The sequence below is a fragment of the Meriones unguiculatus genome, chromosome 11 (genome assembly GCF_030254825.1).
Source record: "Meriones unguiculatus strain TT.TT164.6M chromosome 11, Bangor_MerUng_6.1, whole genome shotgun sequence".
NCBI classification, from domain to species: Eukaryota; Metazoa; Chordata; class Mammalia; order Rodentia; family Muridae; genus Meriones; species Meriones unguiculatus.
Window position 1 is genome coordinate 96,035,363 of NC_083359.1, and position 15,779 is coordinate 96,051,141.

Genomic DNA, 15,779 nt, shown 5'->3' on the forward strand with positions numbered 1-15,779 from the left:
TCAATTGAGGGACATCTGGGTTGTTTTTAGATGCTGGCTATTACAAATAAAGCTGCTATGAACACAGCTGAGCAGATGTCCTTGTTGTATACTTGAACATATTTTGGACATATGCCTAGGAGTGCTTTAGATGGATCTTGAGGTAGCACTATTCCTAATTTTCAGAGAAGGGGCCAGATTGATTTCCAAAGTGATTGTACAAGTTTACATTCCCACCAGCAATGGAGGAGGGTTCCCCTTTCTCCACATCCTGTCTAGCATGTATTTTCACTTGAGTTTTTTATCTTAGCCATTCTGATGGGTGTAAGGTGAAATCTCAGGGTCGTTTTGATTTGCATTTCCCTGCTGACTATGGACATTGAGGATTTCTTTAAGTGTTTCTCTGACATTCCATATTCCTGTATTGAGAATTATCTGTTTAGCTCTGTACCCCATTTTTAATTGGATTATTTGATTTGCTGCTATTTAACTTCTTGAGTTCTTCATATAGTCTGGATATTAGCCCTCTGTCAGATATAGGGTTGATGAAGATCCTTTCCCAGTCTGTAGACTATCGTTTTGTTGTTTTGTTCTAATGACAGTGATCTTTGCTCAGTTTTGAAGGTTGGTGTTCATAAATCATTGGCTCTATTACTTTGGAAATGTGGTAAAGAGTCAAATCTTTATAGCAGGATACGCTAGGGCAAAGCTTTTATTTTATGGTGAAGAGAGAAAAAAAGGAAGGGCCTAGATCCTCTATCTGTTCTGATGAACAGACATCTACTTAGGTTCCACCTCTTAAAAGTTCTACCACCTTCTGACAATGCTAAGCAGAAGATCAAGTTTTCAGCACCTTGGTTTTGGGGAACTCTTACGAACCCAACCTCAGGACCACCCAGTTGGCTGTGACACTACACTATTGCTATAGGTGTCGATGCATGTGCTCCCCCTTTCTTCACAAGTTTAGCAAAGTCCGTAAGATTTGGGGTCTTTCCTCAAATTCTAGCTCTCTAAAATGTCATGCAAGTAATGTCTGTGCAAAATATTAAATACGCTCTTGAAGGAAAAAAAAAGAAAAGCAAAATCCATATGTTGCCTAAGTATTGAGAGAAAGAGAGGCAGAGATACCAAAAGCCTCAGGTAGCCCTAAGTTTTCTATACACCAGGGTTCACTTTGGGAGACTTGAAATCATTGTATGTTTTGAATAGCTACTGAGTGCCGGGGTAGCACTGTGCTGATTTTTTTTCTCAGATTAGTTCAATTTGAGATTGACTAGACAAGCTGAAGTTACATGAAGTGCCTTGTTAAAAAGTTTTAAAGGAACTTTTAAAAGTTTAAACGTTTATAATTCGTCCTTTTTAATTTTGAGTATGATTCTGAGTCATTCTAGAGAGCAACAGATGGTTTTCTCAAAGGCCTTAGAGCAGGTTACTAGTGGGTCATGACTTCATTGAGACGAGTCAACTATTCTGTCCTGAGTGGGCAAATTGAAATAAAACATTTGCACACCAAGGGCAGACAGGCTGTACCCCACCTGAGTACTATTTCTAAACCATCATGCTCAATGTGCAATGCTTAGAGACTGACCATCAATCACACAAGCCTAATATAATATTAGGCTTATATTCTAAGCCTAATCAAGGGCAGACTAGAACTCATTTGCCAAACCCTATACACCTGGGCCAACAGAAGCAAGAAGAAGGAGGAGGAGGAGGAAGCTGGAAAGCTGGATAAGGATTCTTGTGCTTCAAGGTGGTTCAGCTTCAGAGTCAGACTTGATCAACAAAGCATCTGATGTTACACCATCCTGGACCTATCCATGTTTCCTTTCTTGACTGCCTACCCTACTGCCCTCTAGGTTCAGATTAAATACAATCCACAAATTAAATATAGAACTCTATTCTTGCCGCCGGGTCCACGGGGGCACAGCCAGCAGAGGTGAGTGTCGTGCTGTTCCCTGTGCTCCATTGTCAGGCCCACAGCTCTGCCTGGCTACCCTGAGGAGTTCTGCCAGCATCAGGAACATTCAGCCAAACAAGGGACAACCAGATGGCTAAAGACCAGCATAAAAGCACAATCAACAAGAGCCAGGGAAATATGGAACCACCAGAGTCCAGATGTCCTACTCCAGCAAGCCCTGGATATCCTAACACAGCTGAAGGAGGTGTTAAGAAAATGACCTTAAATCCAACCTTATATAGATGCCTTGAAAGAGGAAATAAATAAATCCCTTAAAGAAATACAAAAGATACAATCAAAGGTGTGAAGAAAATGAATAAAACTGTTCAAGACCTGAAAATAGGAACAAAAGCAATAACACACACACACACACACAAACTGAAGGAATCCTGGGGACAGAAAATCCAGGGAAGAGAACAGGAACTACAGACACAAGCATTATCAATAGAAGACACAAGCATCACCAATAGAATACAAGATATGAAGAGAGAATCTCAGGTGTTGAAGATATGATTGAAGAAATTGATATATCAGCCAAAGAGAATGTTAAACTTAAAAAATTCCTGACACAAAATATCCAAGAAATCTGGGATACTATGAAAAGACCAAACCTAAGAACTATAAAATTAGAAGAAGGATAATAATCCCAGTTCCAAGGCCCAGAAAACATTTTCACCAAAATCACAGAAGAAAACTCTCCCTATCTAAAGGAAGAGATGCCTATAAACATACAAGATGCATACAGAACACCAATCATTCTGGACCAGAAAAGAAAATCCTCCTGCCATATAAAATCAAAACAACTAAAGTACCGAATAAAGAAAGAATATTGAAAGCTGTGAGGGAAAAAGGCCAAGTAACATATGAAGACAGACCTATCAGAATTACACCTGACTTCTCAACAGAGACTCTAAAAGACAAAAGGGCCTTAGAGTCTTACTTACTCTAAGAGACCACAGATGTCAGCCCAGACTACTATAACCCAGAAAAACTTTTAATCACCATAGATGGAGAAAACAATATATTCCATGAACAAAACCAAAGTTAAGCAATATCTGTTCACAAATATCCCTGCAGAAGATACTAAAAGGAAAACTCCAACCCAAGGAAGTTAACTACACAGAAGAAAACATAGGAAATAACTTTACAAGAGTGAGATCAAAAGAAGAGAAACACACACACACACATACACACAAAATCACCACTAACATAAAAATAACAGGAATTAGCAATCACTAGTCATCAATATCTTTCAACATTAATGGCCTCTATTCCCTAATAAAAAAGACCCAGACTAACAGTTCTGGAAGTGAAAACAGGTCCATCATTCTGCTGCATTCAAGAAACACACCTCAGCAAGCCAATAGCCAACATAAAATTAAATGGCAGCTCAGTGTCCAAGTGGGTTCCCTAGTAATAGGAACAGGGACTGTCTCTAACATGAATTCAGTGGCTGGTTCTGTGATCACCTCCCCCTCAGGGAGGGAGCAGCCACAGAGGAAGACAGTGCAGCCAGTCCTGATGAGACCTGATAGGCTAGGGTCAGAGGGAAGGGGAGGAGGATCTCCTATATTAGTGGATTTGGGGAGGGGTATGGGAGGAGATGAGGAAGGGAGGAAGGGAGGGAGGAAGGGAGGGAGGGAGGGAGGGAGAGAGGGAGGGAGGGAGGGAGGGAGGGTTAGATTGGGAGGAAGGGAGGGAAGGGCTACAGCTGGGATAAAAAATGAATAAACTGTAATTAATAAAAAAAATTAAAAATTTAAATAAATAGTGCCCACAATTAAAAAAAACATGGGAGATTTCCTAAAATGAAAAAAAAGAATGTATGAGCAATAGTCAGAAAATATTAGAGAAGCAGAGATTACAGATAGCAATAGATACAGACAAACACAAGGTTGTGACAATGGAAATGGGAAAATTTAGGTGTGAAAGATGGAAGAACACAGAGAATTCTTAACAGAGGAATCTCTAATGACCAAGAAACACTTAAGAAATGTCCACTGTGCTTAGTCATCAAGGAAATGCAAATCGAAACAACTCTTGAGATTCCATCTTACACCAGTCGGAATGGCTAAGATCATATACTCAAGTGACAGCACGTGCTGGTGAGGATATGGGGCAAAAGAAACCCTCCTCCATTGCTGGTGTGTGTGCAAACTTGTACAACAACTTTGGAAATCAATTCGGTGGTTTCTCAGAAAATTGACAATAGTTATACCTCAAGATCCAGCTATAGCACTCCTGGGCATACACCCAAAAGATGCCCCACCATACCACAAGGATATTTGCTCAACTATGTTCATAGGAGCTTTATTTGTAATAGCCAGAAACTGGAAACAACCCAGACGTCCCCCAACCAATGAATGGATAAAGAAAATGTTGTACATTAACACAATGGAATACTACTCAGCTGTTAAAAACAAGGAAATCATGAAATTTGCAGGCAAATGGTAGGGACTAGAAAAGATCATCCTGAGTGAGGTCACCTAGATCCAGAATCATGGTATATACAAACTTATATGTGCATATTATCCATAGAGCACAGGATAATCAAGGATGGCCCAAGGAAGGATGCTTGAATGTCACTCAGAAAGGGAAATAAAATAAACATCTGGGGTGGAGAGAGGGAGGGAACTAGGAGAAGCTAATAGAGAGGGGAATGTGGGTGAAGGGAGGGTTGGAAAAGAGAATGGAAATTAGTTAGGGGGTATCTCTGGGAAGAGCTAACAGGCACAAGCCACCACACTTGGTTTAACACTTTTATATCAGGTCATCTGCCCCTCGATGTGGAATCAGTAATCAGAAGGTCTGCTTGGCAACTGCTGAGATCTGGATGTTCAAAGATGCTCATGAAGGATTGTTATTTAAAAAAAAAAAAAAAACAATTTTGAGGAAAATTTAGAAAAATATGTGTATTAAATGGTGATGTAGAACTGAATTTATTAGAATACAATAAAACCATAAAATATATGTGAATAAAAACAGAACTAATTAATATGCATAACATTCAAGTTTCAGTATGAAATAAGTGAAAAAAATATTCAGCATGCTGGGATAATCTTTATGAAAGGACATGGTTTCCACCCATGGAAACTTACAATCTGCTAAGGAGATAGGCAATTGTATAACAGTGTCACTAAAAGCACAAATTAAAAGTAATGACATGAGGAAAAATGCAGGCTACAGTTTAGAAAAATGGAAATTTTACCAGTGGCCATGCAGCGGCCAGTCACAATGCAGTGTGTGCATTGCGTTATGTGTAGGTGTGCAGATGTGTAAGAACAAAGCCCGGAAGCCAACACTTGCTGGTCCCAAGAAGTCTCACTTTTTTCAGCACAATATCAACATTCTGTAATTACTACGGGCATCTTTGAAAATCTTTATTTATTTATCAGATATTTACTTGTGAGTGTGTGTGCTGGGGGGTGGATTCCTTAGAGATGGAGCCACTGGCCGTTTGTGAGCCACCTGACTTGGGTTCTGGGAACAGAGCTTGGGTCTTCTGGAAGAGCAGCATGCATTCTTAACCACTCAGAATTCTCAGAATTACTAGGCTTGCTAAATTTCTCTTGCTCTATTATTACATTATAGGCTAGCTTTACAGTCGGAGTTATAAGCTCTTTCCATCTTCTCTCAAAAAAAAAAAAAAAAAAAAAAAAAAAAAAAAAAAAAAAAAAAAACAAAACACACACATATTTCCTGGGTTTTGAGTATATATTACTTTGGCACATTTAAAAGCAAATTAAACATGGTAGTTCACTACTCATAGAATCCCAACAGTAGGAACGCTGAGGCAGGATCACAAATTCCAGGAGAGCCTGTGCTCCATACCGAGACCCTAACTAAAGAAAAAAATAAAGAATCAAAACAACAATAACAAAAGGTAAGAGTAATAGTAAGCATTAATAGAAAAGTCCTCAGAGGTCCAAGGAGGCTGACACTGTAATTTGGCAACTTTGTATAACTGAGCCTTTGCCAACACCAAACATCCATCTGATATCTCAATATGACAGTCCTCAAAAGGCTACTGAATTATTTCTGAGGTCTTATAAAGATATGCAGAAATTAACATACTTTAGTCCTTGCAATTTATAATTTATCTCTTCTATTTAAAAGTCTCCAGTACTTTTACAAGCTCAGCCCTGAGCTTCCTTCTAAGGCAAGAAGGAATGGCCTTCCTGATGATAGCTTACAGCTCTCTGGTGGCCCCAGAACCCATACTCTGGAGCACAGACAGTGGCCTGGCCTTGATCTCCAGGGAATCCATGGGATGTTCTGAATCAGCCCATTCTAGGGCTCCCGGGGGACTTAATCTGAACGTGTAGTTTGTGTGAGAAATGTTGGTATGGCTTTTCCTTTGTAAATGTTGTATAATTGTGCCCACAAGAATAATTTAAAAGAGAAAACAAGACAATTTTAAAAATATCCTCCCAGTCCTCCCACTGCTCAGCGGTGTGGTAAGCTCACTCTTTATGGGATTTTTAGCAATGATGCCATTTGCTTAGTTTTTAGAGTAAAAACAAAGAAGGGCATACAAAGCTCAAAAATAAGTAGACTTGGACTTGAAGGTGGTGAACGAGCTTCTTAGCAGCTGCCCCAAGGTTTCCAGGAGCCGATGATACTGTATTCTCTGAGCTCATTTTACAAATGTGTGAGTTGTGCATTTATGATTTATACATGTTTTCCTGTTCTTCTGCTAGCTTAACAGATCATTTACTAAAAGAACCATCCTTAAGCAAATCCACAGGCCAAGCAAAGTAAGAAGATGGGCAAGGAGAAGAAATGTAAACAGTCTTAAATTCAGCAAAACCAATTTTTGTATGGCATTTAATTTTCTGGGCCTTTAAAATAATAATTCATTATTTGTTAATGCATTTATGCACAAATTTAAACAGGCAATCCTTCCAAGTGTGAGACTGGATAAATGAGTTTTGGCTTTTCTTCACTGGCATGATAGTTGAGTTACAAGCAGTTTTATAAAGAACATCCATAACCCATGAATTAAAACTGAAGAAGTCTTACATATAGCAATAGGGTATAAATCGGAAAGATTATTCATCTACTGATGTGCTTAATCAGGGTGATGTAAACACTCATGGGAGCCTGGGGTGCCAACCAATGAAGAGGACTCAAACAAGAAAACAGAAAGGAGAGGAGAAGGGACAGCAGCAGGATAAGCTCGATCTAAAAGACCCAAGGAAGCTTCCATGTTGCTGTTGTGTTCATATTTAGAGAACGGCATTTCAGCTGAAGTCAGGGATGAAGACACGATCAACTGTTCCCAGCATCTCTTTAGAGATTTCACTCATCTCTAGCCTATTTGAACTCAAGCTATCAGATAAATCCTGTCTTGGAACAAAGTTTTGTATCTACCACGGTGATTTTTGCACTCAAAGAGTCATAGCCAACAACTAGGTCAATGGCACTTTCTCCAATACCCCACACGTAGTATTCCTTTGTCTCCTCGCCTAATGAGACTGTGCAACATCCACAGTGGCTCATCAGTGACCGTGAAGCTGTTCCACCAGATAAAAAGATGACTCAAGTCACAATTTGTTTATTTTCAGCTTCATGAGTAGGACTCACTCAAAATACTACAAAAAATAAACAAGCAAGAGAGACACTTGTTCTCGTTATACAGTTAGGATTATAACATGGTGTGCTATGGTTTTTAATGCTCCTGGCACGATCTTTAAGAAGAAAGTCAGAGCCGAACAACATATCTGGTTCCCCTTTCCTTACAGTCAGCAGCTTGTGCATGTTATTGAGATTGTGTGGACCTTTACTGTAGGTGCTTTGGTTTGGGGTTGGGGACAACGAGGTCCTCTGTACACACTAATTGTCCTTCACATCTTTCTACAAGTTACTAAGAAAACAGCATGGCAGTCACCCCTGATTTCTAGCTATATTCAATTGTCCTCTTACACATCAGCCCCTAAACCTGTGGACATGGGAACAGTGTTCTGTATTCCTCTGTTCTTCAGCCCTGAGTCCACATTTTCTTATTGAAAATGTAACCAAAAGCTTATTTCATACTTTGAGCCTACAGGGTCCTCCCAAAGCACAATACACTGTTAAAGTGAATATCAAATCACTTCAAGCTACTTCATTAGACTTTGGGGAATAAGTTATAGAACAAACAGACTTCATAGTGTGTGTGTGTGTGTGTGTGTGTGTGTGTACATATCTGTGCACTGATGAAAATCAAAGAAATATATTCCACAAAATATTTCAAAACATTTTTAACTAAATGATATATTCTCTATTGCCTGTTATCTGTGGTCCAATATACAAAATAATATCTACCGTGTATAGATAGATCTATATATGACGTGATATAGTAAATGATACATAGATGTATACTCTCACATTTTCCTTCCCTTACTTATGTCTTTAATTTATTGATCAACCACACACAGAACCTTCTATGTAAAATGGAATGAGGTTATCTGAATAGTTCTTTTTCTGCCAATTATTTTATACCTAATCCCAATCTGCAGTATAGTAATAATGTAATATGGGCAATTATGAATGAGATAGGTGCCATAATAAAAAAGCTCAGATAACAAGCTAGCCCCTGCCACCCTGTGACAGCCAGAACACATTATCTATGAATCACCGCCAGACACTGAAGGTACAGGAGATGTGGTCTTGGACCTATGGTCCCTGGAAGGAGAAAAAATGAATTTGTGTTGTTCATGAGGGACTCAGTGGAAAACCCAAAGAGACTAGGGCAGGGAGCCTGACCAGTGATGAAGTAATTATGAGGGCCTTCCTTCACTTTTCTCTTGCCACTTGCTTCACTTGCCGACCTTTGCCTCTTTTTACTCTCTGCTCAGTGGCAGGAATCACAGCCTGCTTTGGTTTCCTTTTCCTGTCTCCTAGCAATCCTAATCAGATGATACTTCAGACAGACTAGAGGCAGCTTGCCCCAAAGGCTTTGTGTGCTGGATTCCTTGGATAGCGCGTGAGGCCTGGATGGAAGTCCTTAAGGGATTAAGGTAGTTCTTGCAGGACCCTTGAAATAGACCTCAAGAGAACAATTTACTTTAAAAGCTGAGGCTGACAACAACAGCCCTCAACCTTCCTACCTGGCAACACAGTCTCTCACTCTCACCTTCACTTCTGCTTCTGGTATTGTTCAGTATGAAGTCCATAACAGACATGATCTGATGCCAACTCTGTGTCCTTGCACCTCCAGACTGGGAGCTAAGTAAGCATTCCTTCTTTACAAAGTTTGCCTGTTTTTAGCTAGTTCATTGTATGAACCAAGCCAGGCAAATACAACACAAAAATGACAGGAAATTCAAACAGCTGACATTGGGAACAGAGGAGAAATGTCAAAGGTGAGCCCAGTTTTGAGGCTGGGTCACAGAAAGTTCCATAACTTGCTGCCAGGGGCTTGTCTAAGCCTTGCTCTCCTCCTCTGAGCTTTGCAAGACTCTGTGATGAGTAGAGGTTCTGGTATGGGGAGGTGGTTCAGTTAACAATGTGACAGTCATGCAAGCATGCAGATCCAGGAAAACGCCAGGTATGTGCAGTTAAAACTCCTAGTGCTGAGGCAGGAGAGACAGGGAGCTACTTGGAGCTTGATGGTCAGTTTACCTAATCAGTTAGCTCTAGGTTCAGTAAGAGACCCTGTCTCAACAACAACAACAAAGGGTAAAGAGAGATTAACAGAGATAATTGATGTCAGCCACCAGCCTCCTCATACATGTACACATGTGTACAAGTCCATATAAACACACACACACACAAAATAAAATCAAAGAATAGCTAGCTGTGTGTCCATACAAAAGCACTTTGGTGTACCTTTCATCAATGCAAAGTATAAATAGTTCTAAGATATGTCCTTAAAGACAAAGATAAAAATTACTAAGTGCATGTTTGTAAACTACTCTTTGGGAGCATCCACACATTTCCTTTGCTTTGAAATAACTTTAAATTGTTTGCAAGCATGCTGGATGGATTGAATTATTCACATTTCCTTTACATTTCTAAATAAAACCAAAGGAATCAGAGGGCAGAATTTTGCTGTAACACACAGCAAGCCCCAACATGCTCTCCATTCTAATGAGGTCAAGGAGAACATTCCAAGCAGTGTCTCCTCTCTGGGAACTAGGAAACCTGCATGATAAGAAGCCCTGATTGGTTTCCTTCCCTCATGGGACACAAACAAAAAACAAACAAACAAACCAAAAACCTTCCTGACAAACTAATTTTCCCTTCCAATCAAAAACTGCTTCACCAACACCTCATAGTTTTCGGTCGAGAAGTAGAGTTACTGCTTAGAAGGTCTCCCCTGCAAACATTTTCACTTTGGAGTCTGTCAGTAAGAAAAGCCCATTTAGACCAGGTGTAACTAGGGAACTCTTTCCAAACACCTTAATTACAATCACCCAACATACCAAGAGGATGGCTACATGCATCTTGAAGTTGCAATCTATACCACACCTTCCTCCCAACTCCTAAAGTTATGTCAGCTACGTTGTTAGGGACCTGAATTCTTTCATCCATCAAGTTTACTATTGCAGTTCAAAAATCTCAGCCCTGACTTCTTCCTCATCTTATGTCTGAACTGTACAAGACTGACCTTGTGTTTATGTCTGTGCCTATGCCCAGTGTGCTGGCAGAACACTTGCTACAGTTCAGCCTGGTCCTTGGTAATCCCCAAAGGAATGTTCTCAGGGGGAAGAAGGAAGGAAAATCACGGTGCTTCTCAAATTCAAGCAGAACCACCAAAACACTTAAGAGTCCCATTTCTTCCTCAGGCTGGGAAAGCTGATTACGTGGTTTTGTTTTGGGTTTGTTTTTCCCATCATGGTGGCTGGGAAGAAAATCATGGGGATAATTGTTCTCAACAGGTCAAAGGAGCTGCTAAAATGTTTACAAGGATGAATGGCAGCAGATGTCCACAAGAGAGTGGGAACCTTGACCTTGTCATTGCAGCTTTATTTCTTCATTCTGCATGCTTAGGAATGACCTAGGGACTGAGCAGGGTGTCAGTAAGGGAAATAAGTCTGGATGTCTGGAAGTCTGCTTCCTCCTTTTCTGTTTCCTCCTTTTCAAAATAGTTGTAAAGACAGACATGCGTCTAAAAATCCCCACCCTCCATCAGCAGTCTCTTCATTCATCTGGATTATAAACAGAATAATTATTTCCCACACATCAGCTGTGCAGTCAGTAAGCATATTTTAGGCATTCTTTCTATGCAATTCTAGTTTTTATTTCCTTTTAAATGTTATGTAATCTTGCTATTACCAACATCCTTCATCCTTTTTATTCTTTAAAGGAAATACTCCAAGCCTTCACTGTTAACATCAATTTTTCTTCCACTTTGACCACCTGTGTCACGGATGACAGTGACTAGGGAATAAGTCAAAAAAGCCACAAAAACAGGAGAGACCACGGAATAGCTTTTTGCCATGACCCCTGAGAATTCTAAGACCTTGCGTTTATGGTAAGGCACGCTTCGTTCTGGCAATGCCTGTAGTGAATTGAACTAACTTCACACAAAGCTTTCCTTGACCTCCCGGGCTCCTGTTGCTGTTGCCTGCATACAGCAGTTTTGAAAAAGAAAACCACTTAGAAGTTTTCTCCAGTGCTGTGACGTGTCTGAAAGAGTGCAAAGCTCACAGACCACTGACAGCTGAGGAGGCAGAAGAGAAAGCTGCCTTAGTACAAAGAGTCTGTGCACCCATGAAAACACAGGGAAGACAACCCGTCAGTTCTTTGAAGAGTCACATGGAAATTAAAGCTATTTTCAGAGGGAAAAGTGTACTCAGACACATTATTAGGACAGGGCTGAAATTCCAGGTCACCATGGACTTGTCCCTCTGTGACAGAGGCCAGCAAGTGCTTCTTATTAATTTTTATTAATTACAAGGCACAGTTACCCATTAACCCTGGCGTGAAAGGTGTCATTTAAGGAAAAAAAAAAATCAGGCTCTGGTGTGAAAGCTGTCCTTTTTCCTCTAGTGATACCTGACTGTGTCCCAGAGCTCGCTCTCGGGCTACCAATAGCCATGGTCCCCAACAGCCGCTAATCATCCTTCCCCGGGTTACAAACGAGGTCTGCAGAAAACTCCCACGAGCCTTACCATTGCGACGGAGATCCTCCCGCCTTGCAGACGCTAGCTGCCCCAGCTGGTGCTTCCCAGGGCTACCAGAGCCTTCCGAGGCAGAGCAGGTCTCAGGTGGTGCAAATGTATCGCCACCGATTATATTTCAGTCCCTCAATTGCTGGCCTGAGTGCTCTGGCAATCAGCCAGCCCAAGCGCTTGAGCTCTCAGCTTTTCTCGTGGAATACGCTCTGAGAACCACGGGCCCCTCGTTTAGCATTTTAGCGAACACGGAGGGCTGCCGCGCTCAATCACATTTCTTTGGCTTTTCCTCTTCACTTGAGAACTGCCGTGCAGCTTCCTGGAGTGAAATTACAGCACCAGCTCACACCGACCCGGGAGATGAAAGATGCAGGCGCTCAATGTGTCCATGGCCACACGCCACCAACCTGAGCAAAAACAACTGCTTCCTAATGAGGGGAAGGGAGAAGCCTACCTAGTCAGGGAAGGAGGAAGAGGAACTGGGCTGCCGAGCACTCCGTGGCTTACAGCCTCTGGGATTTATGCAAAAAACCAGACTAACTCATTCTGCGAGGCTGTCAGGTCTGGGCAGGTGGGAAGAAAAGTTCTCGGCAGAGATTGCCTATCTTCCAGCACAAACTCGAACTTCTTCAAATGCGAGGCTTTCTTTCCTAAAAGGCATTCATCCAGGCTATGGTCTCCTAACAAGCTAATGGGCGCTTTCTTTTTCCTGTGCGTTGACTGCATTTTATTGCTCGGGTGTTTCACATCAGAAGGATGGAATCACTACTCCAGCCCCCAACACCGACGGCTCTCCATCCAAGGTTCAGCCCTGAGCAGCAGTATACAGGAGTAAAAAGCTGTGCTGGTGCTCAGATCACTTGCCTACCTTGCCTTCCCCTCTAAGGAGTTCTAAGGAGGCAGCTAACCAGGGGCATCACTCCTAGAACATAATCTGTCCCATTATGGCTATTTAGTAGAGGAGGATCCTAGATTTACACTGAATTCCTTTCATCATGGCTTTTCTGCTTTTCAAAGGGTGTGGGAAGACGCCTCCAGTGAGTAAGGTGCTTCCCATACAAGAGTAAGGTTCTGAGTCTGTAAATGATGTTTTTATTTCTTCAGAAGAGGGGATGATGTGAGAGTTGTACCCAAGCTTTATGAATGCATAGGTTGGGTAGAGTCCTCATGTTTCTAACTCTCCACAGGCCTAGGCCAGGAAACTTCTAGCCTCTGTACAATCTCCTCTGCAATCCCGGACCTTGAAGACTTTGGCTTCTAGCCTCCATCTGCTCATGTAGGTCTAGAATGTTTTCAGCCTCCTCCAAAACTTACTGGTGAATAAGTTCACCCTTTTTTAGTTCTTTCTGAGCTCTGACTGGCTAGTTCAACTCAGCTGTTCTGGCTTAACTCCTTCTCCAAACTGATAGATTCAACCTGGCTTCTCTAGCTTTTGACTGAATTGTTCTACTTGGAAAAGCTGTCTCTGAACTCAATGAACTAAACTGACTGCACAAACTCAACTGAATTATGTGGAACCCAGCTCCCTTTCCTGTCCTGTTCCTGTGAGAGTTGAACATATCCTATCTCTAACTCATTCTGTCAAATCTTTCTTTGAGTCATCACTTCGTCTGACCCTTAATTAGGTGTTACTTTCATACATGCCTTCTTCTTTCTATAAACTAATCTTTACTTTCATTGTTTGGGATTAAAGGCGTGTTCTAAGGGTATGTCTGTATTCTAGCCAGGTCGTACTGTAATTCAGGGCATGTCTGGATTCCAGCTAGATCACATAGGCCTAGAAGGTTTGGATGTGATCCCTTACCAGAGCAGCCATGTTGCTGGATTAAAATTCCTCTATATCTTCCCCCTTTCTGTTTAAGCTAAAAATTGTATACAGTTTAACTGTTACAACAGAAACAATTATTAATTCCATAAACTAAATAGTCTGAAAATCTGTTATGAAGATCCTCATGGAGATCCACTGATTCAATGATCCTTTATAATTGCAGTCCAAATCTATCACCCACTTAAAACACCAGGCACAGTAACTGATGACTGTAATACCAGACCTGAGAGGCAGAGGCATGTCCCTGGAGCCAGCTGGCCAGCCAATCTAGCCATGTCTCAAAAACATGGGGTGGAGAAATAGTTGAGGAAGATATTCCTATTTCAAAGTTTGGCTCCATGTACCTGCAGGGGTGAGCTCACCCACACCCACACGAAGATACATCATACTCCTTCCCATACAGGTACACAGAGGCAGTAGACACAACTTTAGTTCTATCTGGAAAGACCAGTTATTGTCTCAGAACTGATTAAGTCAAGAACTGGAGTTCGTGCTAATGGCCAAGGACTCTGAGCTTGTGGAAGGCTCTGTGGCCTTTTATCAGCCTGGATGGCATCTAGAATTTGCTGACTCAACACTCGGGGACAATCTCTCACATGTCTGCTCCTCTTGGGCGGCAGTCATTCGAGCAGAAAAGCTGGCGGGGAGGGCAAAGATGGTACCCAGAGAAGATGACATCTAGACAAGATGTAGCTTGGTTCTTATATTCTAGCCACATCCCTGATGCTTATATCACCTCCTGCAAAGCGCTACTCTGAAGTTCTGGAGAGTCAGGTGCTTGTTCCAAACCTGGGATGTTGGATGAGGGTCTTGTGCATTGTGTTTTCAGATTCTGATTTCAGGACCCTGAGATCTGGTTACTGCCCTGCCACAGGCATTGTATGCTAAACCATCTCCTGTATCATATGATGTAAGGAATGCTCCCCAATTGGCTAATAAAGTTGCTGACATCCTCAGCTGGGCAGAAGAGAGGTAGGTGAAGATTAGGTTACCGGGATTGGGGTCAGGGGACATGAGGAACAAGGAGAGAAGGGAGAGAGAAGAGAAGGAGGAAGGCGCTTGGAGACTAGACAGTATGATCTAGGAGTATGAGGTCCAGGAAAGTACACCATGAGGACAGACTGATGGAACAGAAGCCAACAGGGAGTCATCAGATTGGCAAGTGATTGGCTTTTATGTGGGTTTTAAGGGTAGTAGGATTAGCTCAGAATCTTTCCAGCATAGTGTCCACAACTTAATAATAAATTGTAGTCTCTGTGTGTCAATCATTGGTGAAGTAGCTGGTTAGAGAAAACTGCTGCCAATTAATTTTCTGAATAAGTTATAATTATTTACCATTATACACTGGGATGACCCCCATTGCTTACTTTGGCCTATAACTTAATACCCCTCCATGAGGACACATGGGTGCACAGCCTCAACTCTTTCTTATCTGCTGTTTTCCAGTAACCCTTGTTCTTGAGAACAATGGAAGTCCCTAATATACCATTAGGAAAACATTGCCTTTTCTTCTGTTGGTTATTCAAGGGATAGCAATATTTTTTTTTTTCATCTTCAGGAAGACGACTCTGACAGCATCAACCATGACAACCCCCACCCCACCAATGTACCCCTAGATTCTGTTTAGAATTCTCAAATTTAATCCTTACTAACACACCAACATTATTCTTCGTGCTGTTTAAGATTCTACATGAAAACACTCCTTGGAATTTCCCCTACCACACCCTACAGATACCTTATATTTAGTTAGAAGAACTCTTTATAACCCTCTTGAAATACCATGTTCAGTCTTGCAACGCGGCCTTGCTACCTGGTGCTCTCCGACAAGGACATTTCAACAAATGTCCCCATAGGCATCCCTGCTCCATCTCCATTGTCTTTGTCATCTCCCTAGGGACCAAAGGACAGA

At 41.5% G+C, this 15,779-nt stretch overlaps 1 protein-coding gene across 4 annotated transcripts in view; it reads right to left on the reverse strand.

The window, feature by feature from the left end:
• Pld5 (phospholipase D family member 5) overlaps positions 1-15,779 on the reverse strand; it is a 331,271-nt gene that overhangs the window by 262,510 nt on the left and 52,982 nt on the right. For 2 of the 4 annotated variants that reach the window (XM_060364741.1, XM_060364740.1), the window contains exon 1: positions 12,040-12,527. The exons of the other annotated variants lie outside the window; for them this stretch is intronic. Coding sequence is in view for 1 of the 2 variants with exons in the window: in XM_060364740.1 (XP_060220723.1) it covers positions 12,040-12,042 (3 nt within the window). In the remaining variant the exon portion in view is untranslated. Of the gene's footprint in view, positions 1-12,039; positions 12,528-15,779 lie in introns of those variants that run through there. 4 annotated transcript variants of the gene reach the window in all.